The sequence below is a fragment of the Scleropages formosus genome, chromosome 22 (genome assembly GCF_900964775.1).
Source record: "Scleropages formosus chromosome 22, fSclFor1.1, whole genome shotgun sequence".
Lineage (NCBI taxonomy): Eukaryota > Metazoa > Chordata > Actinopteri > Osteoglossiformes > Osteoglossidae > Scleropages > Scleropages formosus.
In genome coordinates this window covers 8,648,108-8,657,689 of record NC_041827.1, presented here as the reverse complement: position 1 = coordinate 8,657,689, position 9,582 = coordinate 8,648,108, and the positions used below count along the sequence as shown (strand labels likewise).

At 41.7% G+C, this 9,582-nt stretch overlaps 1 protein-coding gene across 1 annotated transcript; it reads left to right on the top strand.

Moving 5' to 3' along the window:
* Window positions 1-4,652: 4,652 nt before the first annotated feature.
* Window positions 4,653-8,648, top strand: LOC108918353 (single-strand selective monofunctional uracil DNA glycosylase). Its single transcript, XM_018725490.2, has 3 exons — window positions 4,653-4,706; window positions 6,415-6,715; window positions 7,549-8,648. Exons 1-3 carry the CDS (start codon window positions 4,684-4,686, stop codon window positions 8,074-8,076), a joined length of 852 nt encoding a protein of 283 aa, XP_018581006.2. The 5' UTR covers window positions 4,653-4,683; the 3' UTR covers window positions 8,077-8,648.
* The last annotated feature ends 934 nt before the right edge of the window (window positions 8,649-9,582 follow it).

Genomic DNA, 9,582 nt, shown 5'->3' with positions numbered 1-9,582 from the left:
ACGCAGCGAAAGAACCAGAGCATGTCGCAGAGGAGAACAGGGCGTTTCCAGAGATACATCTGGAGAGTACAAGGGGAAGGTAAACAGAGACACATCAGAGAGTGGGAAAGTGAAGAGATAAGCAGTAAGACATCGGCAGAGGAAAGGATCAAGTGTGTGACATATGATGAAATGGAGTTTGTCACAAGATGAGCTTTGTAGCCAAACGGCAGAAAATATGCAGTTTTTAGCGTTACATGTTCGGAAAACTATACCCTCATTACCAACTGGAAATACATGTGAATATCCGTTTTCCTAATCACAACGCAATTCAAATATTGCCTTTTATTTATATCAATCAGTGTCGAGTGACTTTCGGTGCAAGAAAAGTCCTTGTTGTAGAAGTGCTGTGTAGAGCCTTCAAAATATTAAAGAAAAACTGTACGGTGAAGTTACTAAGTGGACATATTGTTTTGCATTATTTTTTGCATTTTTTTTCCCACTTTGTATCGGTACTGTACTTTTTTCTGTAACATTTTAAATTCAGAATTCGGAAATGACTATCATCCAGCTTTTCGGATGGGATCGAGGCATGCAAAATAGCTTTGGACGGTGACTGACATGAATCGTGCTAAAAGAGTATCGCTTGTCTGTTCTTGTCTGGTTCGGTACAAAGTGGAGGACTGCTGTCTGGGGTCAGAGGTCAGGACCTGGTCACTGTGTTGCGGGCTGCCAACTCTTGTTGCAAACTGTTCAGAATGTTCAGTATAGGACTTTGCACGTGCGTGCGGTTTGGTTGTAATTGTCTGGTTGGACTAATAAGGCCTACACCAGCGTAGGTGGTTTGCACTATTGTTAAAACTCTTATCTTTGTGTTGACAGATGGAGACCTCGTGTATAATTTGTTTGCTTGCCCTTAATATGGTTATGCGTAGTGACCCTTTTGGGACTCGAGAAGGGGGAGGGAACGACAGTGAAATTAAGCTTCAAGGCATCGACCTAATGTGAACTTTGTAGAATTGGTAACTGTGAACAGTTATAAGCTCCTCTTATAAGCGCAATTTATTGGGTATCAGACCAAGAGACACTGCAAAGTCATGAATGTCCACTGTCAGGACCAGTTTCCTCAGATTGAAATGAGAGCCCACAGTGTGTGTGTGTGTGTCTTCTGATGGCCTGGTGTCTTATCATGAGTGTACCCAGCCTCACAAGTTGTGCTTCCAGGATAGATTCTGGACCATCAGGACCCTGTGTTGGACAAGTGACTGGTAAAAATGAGGGGAGGTGATGCGAATTCACCACTAGAGGGGGCTGTTTGACTCAGTAACACAGCGCTGCGCAATGTAGCTTTATTCTAGGTGTGTAGTGTGTAAAAATCATTACTCATGCCATCTGTTTAATAATAAATTATCACATAAATAAGCATCACAACTGCAAAAAAAAACAATTTTTAATAGGGCTGCGTTTTTAATTAAAGTAACATGAAGCCAAAACACCATTCTGATACAACAGAAAAGCCTCTATGAGCGGTATATGTTTAAAGGATGAATAAATATACACTTTCATACCAGCTGTATTAGAAAACAGCATTGCTTTGAATGTTTGATGTCTTAATACTGAATCTGATAATCACTTGGTGAGTTCTGTGGAAGATCATGAAATAGAAAGTTTTCAAAGAAATTCATATGGTTTAACACAATATGAAAGATGTACTCACAAAGAGCCATGAAATCACTGGCACAGCAGCATATTTATATTGCAAACAGTAAACTGTTGTGTATGCATTCAGTGACAAAAGATGTGGAGACTGTCAAGATTGGAGACTGGGTCTCATTTTGTTGAAGCAAATGAGGTGACAATACATATACAGTAACTGCAACAACTTAAATAGTTTGACCTTTCAGATCAGGAGAGGTCAAAGATAAACTCACTTGACCTCTTTCTTGCTTGTTGTTTCTTGGCAATGTCAACATATACGTAAATAGTGTTTGACAAACGCTTGGGCACAAACATACAGTCACAAAGAATTTATAAACACACGCATGCACACAAACACATGCACCATCCAGCCTTGACAGGTGCAGACATTGACAAGGGGATGCAATTTGGTCAGTTTTATCTTGGGATTTCGTCAGGGTCTCATTCAGCACCACAATTTTACAAACACTTACGTATGCCTATACATGCATGTATACGCGCACGTTTGAAATGATCCGTAAAGAATGTGATGAAGTATCTGTCCGTATGCTTGTGCTGCCCATCCCCCCACCCCATAATGCACATGCATGCGTACATGTTTCAGGCTCCTTCCTGCAGAAAAGCACAAATCTGGAAAAAGACAGAATAAACAAAAATAACATAACAAGAGAACACCATTTCTCTGAAAACCACAGAAAAATGTATTATTGAAAAATAGCCATTTCTGATTGTTGAAAAAATGTAGTCAATTTAATTCTTTCTCATTAATAATAATTACATTCAGCTTTGCCTGCTATTTTTTCAGCCTTTGCCCCATCTGTGCGGCACATCTCCCTCTTTCATTCTCTTCTTCCCTCATCCCTCACTGTCACCCATTCGCTTCCAGCCATCGACCTCTGACCCCAACCAGGTTCAGCAGCAGGTCAGCAATGGAGGTGGGAGGGGTTGACTACTGGGGGCCATGAGCTTCTTCCCTTAGCTGCAGATAGGGTGGTTGCTGCCATGGCAACAACAATCCCTGTGCAGAGGCTGAGGTGGAGTCTTGATCTCGGATTTTTAAACTCTTCTATCTTCACTACATTATTTCTCCCTTAGTGTCAGTGTATGTTATTTTTGAATATGTTTTACCTTCAGTTTTTATACTGCATCCCCTGTGTGGTGAAATTTTGCAAGTGTCCCCAGATTCACTAGCCCTTCATAAGCAGAACACTGAATATATGTTCAAAATTAAAGTTTAATGCAATAAAATATGTTTAATACTGAATAGATTGATACACACGTCACTGGTTGTATAATGTTTTCTATTTGGCATTAGACCAAAATGGGTTCAAGTGATAAGTCAGTGAAGATGGATAACAGAAATTTATTAGTGTCATATGCTGATAAATGAGCATCATGTTTTTGTGAACTGCTTGACTGTAGTCCAAAATAGTTACACAAGGTAATGCTATGCCTGTCATTACCTCCCAACATGCAGCACTGTAGTTACAAGAGAAAAAGAGAGGGCAGGATGTGCGAGTCGGGAAAACAAAAAGTTTACATTAAAAATCCTCATATTGATCTTTCAGATGTTGTCCTTGTGAAGCATTAACAAGTTAATTACAGGAGATCAGATCATATTTGACCTTTAGAATGAAATGTACAAGAGACGAAATGAGCGCTGCGCTGGACTGAAGTTTTTCAAACGCATTTTAAACTACATGGAGGTACAACCCCAAACTGGTTACCAATGAGATGTGCATGTGTTTCAGCCATCAGATGCTGGTTGTGGGGCTTCGAGAAAATAAAATATAAATGTTAATAAGGGAAAGCATTTCTTTTCCGTGTTCACTTTCTGTGGCGCTATGGTTCAGTGAAGCTCAGAAGGAAATAAGAAAGCATTCGCTGAACCTGCTTGGTCTCTCCAGGTGTTGTGCGGGTGATCAGGAACGTTTTTCAGCAGCCTGGGGCCCCTGAGCTCATCCAGGTGGAACACTACAAAAGGGATAGAAGTTGCAGGAGCTCCCAATTAATCATAGCTCACAGACCCAAGCCCTCCTCTTATCAAACATAACAAATGAAGCTGTCATGGTTCAGTAAAGACAGAAAATGTTAGGTTTCAGAGCAGCGCTTGAGTTTGTGACTTAAAGAGGGTTCTTATTCCATACAGTAGGACTCTGGAGTATCATCAAATATCAGGTCTTCCTATGTAACCCCCCGTTTTGTTTTTTTTCTGTAGGATGTGCATTTTCGTATGTGCATGTTAAATGCTGAGTCTGTAACTGTCCGATATCAATGGACAAATCAGAACTGGTGAGTTGCCAGTTTCCACCATGATCATCAACTTAAGAGCCTGGTTAAGTAGTATTGGCCTAGGGCGCCTGCATGCATTACACTGTCACAGAACCACGTAATTCAGGGGCATCAGGCACCTAATATTTTTAAGGGGACACTAATGAAAATTTTAGACTATTTATGTTCAATTATAGGAAGACCACTCAAAATTAAACTTTTTATTCGTCAATAAATTAGATCCAAAGGCAAAACTGCCAGAGCTCATACAACAGAGAGTTAAAATTGACAGATGGCGACCATTTTCACAGTGGGAAGAATTTAGCAGTTCATCCTCGATCATGTTTTCGGTGAATTCAGCACACTGTAATGAGCTGTTCTGCAGGAACCAGGTAGGAGCTGGATCGCTGGTGTGGAGAGAGTGTGTCTTTGACATGTGTTTTTCATATTACTTATTGTCATATTAAGGAAAAAAGTACATCAAAATAACATAGACAATTTGTTTTCCATGTCATATACTTCTCCAATATGGAGCAGTACGCCCTGCCAATAAAACAATCACGTAGGTAAATCAATAACATTAAAAAAAATTAACGTAGTCGTCCGATAAGGGGCGCTCTTTACACAAAACAGAGAGTGTGTGATGTCTCTTGGTATTTGTAGTACTTCTGTAAACTACATGTCCCACAATGCAACACTACCGGTGTCTTTGTTGCCGGAAAGCTGTAGTAAAAAATGTACGAAAGCGAACCGGGGAGGTAAGAAACAATACAGTAAACATTACATCTGATTAGAGGCAAACATGGTACAGCGAGCGTGTATTGAACTGCACGATTTCGTGATAGTGTCTGTCCTTGAGTTTGAATGGATACTGTGTGAGTCACGTTTTTTGAAATGCTAGGCTCGACGAGGAGCGGGAGGGTGTGGAAATTCATTTCGGATTTTTAAATTTATTGTAATTATAAATACAGTCGTAGCTGGCAGATTATTGTTAAACGCTGTTTTATAGGTTATGTTTCGTTCTGTCTACCGACGTGTTGGAAAGTAAAACAATAATAAATAATTTATGTGCCTGCGTCTTACAGTTTAAGTTTTCGCGTTAATTACATAATGATCAATTCGTTAGCTGTAGCTTTACAGTTATTACAAATTTCTACAGCTGGTAATTTTACTGGAGCACTAGTCTGCTAGTCTAGGGTAACTTAAGTACCTGGTTCATATGATAGGGTACTGCAGCCGGAGGGGGGGGGATTCGAACCTGCGTCCTTTGGGTAAAGGCAGAAGCGCTACGCTACCAGCTGTGTCCATGTGAGAGTCTAGTTTGAAATTTAATTTCCATTTAAATTACTCCTGCAGCTGAAAGCATGAATTCAGTGCAATGGCACAGTGAATTCATGAGCTCTAGACTAGTACCTTATAGCACCTTGAATGTGTGTGTGTGTGTGTGGAGTTTGCACAGTGATTTCCTCCAAGTGCTACATTTTCCTCCCACAATCCAAAGACTTGGTTCCGAAAGCAGCGTGGAATCGAAATTATCCTTCGGATGTGTGAGTGAACGCGTGTTCCATTGTTCAGCTGAATAAATGGGTAAATGATTGTGGAGAACGTAGTACTTAGTGCATCCAGCATTCTAAGTCATCTGGGACAAAGGCATCAGCTAAATAAATAAAAATAATACAATCACTGTATGTCCCTTTGGAGAAAGGCATCTTCTAAGAGAATAAGAGAAGCGATAAGATACTTTATTGTCATTGTATACAATGCAGTGAAATTTTGTGTGGCAGTGCTTGGAAGAACAGCAGCAGAAATAACACTTGAAATAAATACGAAAGAATTAGGTGGAAACTTTGGAGTCTTCGGTCCTTAGCAGCCTTCGGGGGGGCTATGGATGTGGGGGGGTGATGGAGGCGGCAGCTGGCTTTTGTGATCAGTATTTCTCTGGTTGGGCAGGGAGGGGGTGATGGAGGCCACAGATCTGGGAAAGAAGCTGTTCCTCAGTCTCGTGGTGCCAGTTTGTATTGTCCTGAACCGTTAAATGTAAATGTTACCTTTTATTCATCTTATTCCGCTCATTTTTACCTGCTGTAACTTATATACGTTTTCCATTTGCACTCAACATCGCAGCTGGAGCTTTGACATCTGGATTTGTTTAATATGTATTTTTTGAGGTATTGCTTGTGTAATTGTAAGAATAATGTTAAATAAAAGCATTACATCTCTATGCTTTACGTTTTGAGACCAGCTAAAATCTGGGACTAGACACTGGTTTTTAAATGCTTATATTTTCTTAGTGCAGTAAACTGTATTGGTTTGCTCAGCTGCACATGTTTCTGAAGTGCTTTTGTTTAAAAAAGTGCAAGAGAATAAAATTAAACTGGTTCTAATCAAAGTGATTGAAGCTGACTGTACACCGCTTTGCCAGTCATTAAACCGCCTCCCAATTTTACCCTATTTACCAATCTGCAGGCTGCCAATGCAAGATGTCAGTGTGGACACGGAGGTGGCAGAGGACCGCAGTAGGCTGCCTGGGCCCCATGCCCAAGTACCAAATGGCTCAGACATAGCCTTGCAGTTTTTGCAGGTGGAGCTAGAGCTGAATGCCCACTTGAGGAGACTTGTGTTCCAGGAGCCTGTGCGTTACACATATAATCCGCTGGAGTATGCCTGGGAGACGCACCGTTGCTACGTTAACACCTACTGCCATGAGGGGCAAAGCGTCTTGTTCCTGGGCATGAACCCTGGGCCCTTTGGCATGGCACAGACAGGGGTGAGACAGCACCTCCTCTTTTTGTTTGTGTTTCTTGGGATCATTTTAAGTTTTGATTTTCAGTTATGTTCCATTCTATGTCTGTGCATGTACAGATGAGCGCTTTTATGCTCATTTGTTTACTCAAATGTGGACAAATGCGAAAAGCAGAAGTGCACATACAGGTACGTGATGTTACATATTGACAGATTGCATAAGAGCATACACACACTTGCATGCAAACACATGCATTTTCTAAACCTGGCTTGGGAGTTCAGAGGTTCTTAGATCAGCAAAACAAATTAGTCAATAAAAGGACTTTGATTTGTCCTGAGTGATGCATCCACCTTTTCAGTGACTGACACAAATGTCGATGGCTTCAGGTGAAGTAATTCTGTGGCATTTCGGCAGACTGGAGGAGGGGCTCAAGACAGCATCGAAAGGAGTGTATTAGGGTCAAAAGGAAGGGTTCCGTTAAGGTTGGGTGACATAAGGTCAATGTGTCTGGTGCATCGTACCAGTGAAGATTAGTGGCAATTAGGAGAATAATTAATAATGCAAGAGAAGAAAATAAATTATTCCATTACGTGTGCGCTGTCTCTTTACCGTCCTTACAAAATAAGTTGGCATCTCTATTTTTTAGTAATTCTTATGTACTAAAGTGCACCTGCCTAGTTTGCAGAACTAAATTTTGGTGAAGAATGTCATATATAACACATATATGCAAAATACATTTTAGAAGAATTCATTGTACTTCAATAAAATTCAGCAATTATTTTATTCATAAAGAATGGTACTTCCCACATCTCTGGATTAAATTATTTAATTACCTCCCTTCATCCTTTTCGATCTAGGTACCTTTTGGAGAAGTTAAATCTGTCCGTGACTGGCTAAAAATCTCTGGGGAGGTTGGCCATCCACCTGAAGAGCATCCAAAGCGGAGAATTCTCGGTCTTTCATGCACGCAGAGTGAAGTGAGCGGCACACGCTTCTGGGGACTCTTCCGCAAGCTGTGTGGAGAACCTGCTGTGTTCTTCCGCCACTGCTTTGTGCACAACCTGTGCCCTCTCATCTTCATGACCAGCAGTGGGAAGAACCTGACACCACCTGAGCTGCCGCCCAGTGAGCGGGATGCGCTGTTGGCCCTGTGCGACGAGGCCCTCTGTCAGGTGGTGCGGACATTGGGCATTGCCATGGTAGTTGGGGTGGGGAAGGTGGCAGAGCAGCGAGCTCGACGTGCCCTGGTAGCAGCTGGCATAGAGGTGCGTGTGGTGGGTCTCATGCACCCCTCCCCTCGCAGCGCACAGGCTAATCGGGGCTGGGAAAGCCTGGCCATGGCCAGGTTGAAAGAATTAGGCATTCTGGAACTACTGACTCCATAACTGCCATCATTGGCTTTATAAACATTGTGCTGTATCTGGGATTCTTTGATGATTCCACACTTGACTTATCACTTTGTGGCTTATAGCAGACATGGGTGCTTTGTGATACGGGACAATCTACTGCAGGGAGACCAAACTGGAGCTGCAGATTCTAAAAGTATGATTAAACCCTAAAGGAAGTTAGACTGCAAATCATACCTATGCAACTTATTATCTGCAAACAGACAGCTGGTTCCCTTGCAGCAAAGCCTTCACCAGTCCTTCCTTGAGGATATCATAAACTTTCATGCCTTCTTGGCATTCTGGTGTACAAACTGTATTTAAAAAGAAAGAATCATGGTCCCTTGGCAAGGTTGCATCCAGACCTACAACTTGAGATTGTAGACTTCGGAGGTGTGAGCTGCATTCTTCAAGAAACCTTTATAGATCTGTTATTAACCTATGCCAAAAACTCATATGCCATAAGTATTACATGTAAAAAAAATTATAGAGTCATGGCTAGATAATAGGCGGTGGTGAGATTTTATGTTTTTAACATGTTTTTAGCTTTTTTCTGCTTCTGGTAAAGCAGATTCAGGGTCATGTAGTTTGTATACTTTAATTTAGTCTTTATGTTTCCTGCATTTCTGTTGAGGAAATTTAACTCATTTTCTTCAATTGATTCAAATGTAACCAGACTGAACGAATGGTTCATGCAGTTATCTAATTATTTTGGAGGCAAGACCCTTGAGGGAGATTCTCCGCTGTTTACATGGATGTCTAACTTGGTTGTCGTTTTCACTCTAGATGAAGAGGTAAAGCAGTGTCTAAACATGTTTCATCTGTGAAATGGGTATGCCGGCCGTGCGATGAAGCGGGACTGTCTGCGGCACCCCTGCGGCCCTTTGCAGCGCTGCAGACTCAACACCGCCATGGTTCTTAATGACTCTCATTGCTCTCTGTGCCGCGTTATTAATTAGCTCAATGATCCTTGCCAACGGGACCCGGGCTATGAATTAGAGCCCCCAAGCAAAACATCCCTGGCTGCCTCTGTGGTCTGCAGGCTCTCAAGGTTAGGAAGATGGACTTGACTTTGATTGTGGACGAGGAGACCTGATGAGGGTGCAGGGAAGCAGCCTGCACTGAAAGCCTGCAGAGAAAGCACAGTGTGAGGCAGAGCCAAGGATTCGTGGAGATGAGCTGTTCTGCATCTGCAGTTACCTGTGTTTGGAGCACAGATCCCTTAGTCTAGTAGGAAAAGTGCATTGTGGTATGGAGCCAAACTCATTATTTGAGCAATCAGTCATCGTAAATCTGTTATTATACTATGTTAGCTCAGTGTATTTGTGAGCTAATGTAAATTAATTTCCAAAACGACAATAAAGAAGATGCACAAAAAGGTCCATGTAAATCTACAGATACACTCTTGTGCAGCTGCTGTATTTCAGTGTTTTTCAGATGATGTACTGACAGATTTGCAGGACAGGTTCTCACAGGACATTATCCTCTCTGCGAGGTCAAGGTTAC

Coding starts and splice junctions, on each gene's coding strand:
- LOC108918353 (XM_018725490.2), top strand. CDS start 4,684: ATGTACGAAAGCGAACCGGGGAG. Junction 4,707..6,414: donor TACGAAAGCGAACCGGGGAG/GTAAGAAACAAT, acceptor ACCAATCTGCAG/GCTGCCAATGCAAGATGTCA. Junction 6,716..7,548: donor TTGGCATGGCACAGACAGGG/GTGAGACAGCAC, acceptor TTTTCGATCTAG/GTACCTTTTGGAGAAGTTAA.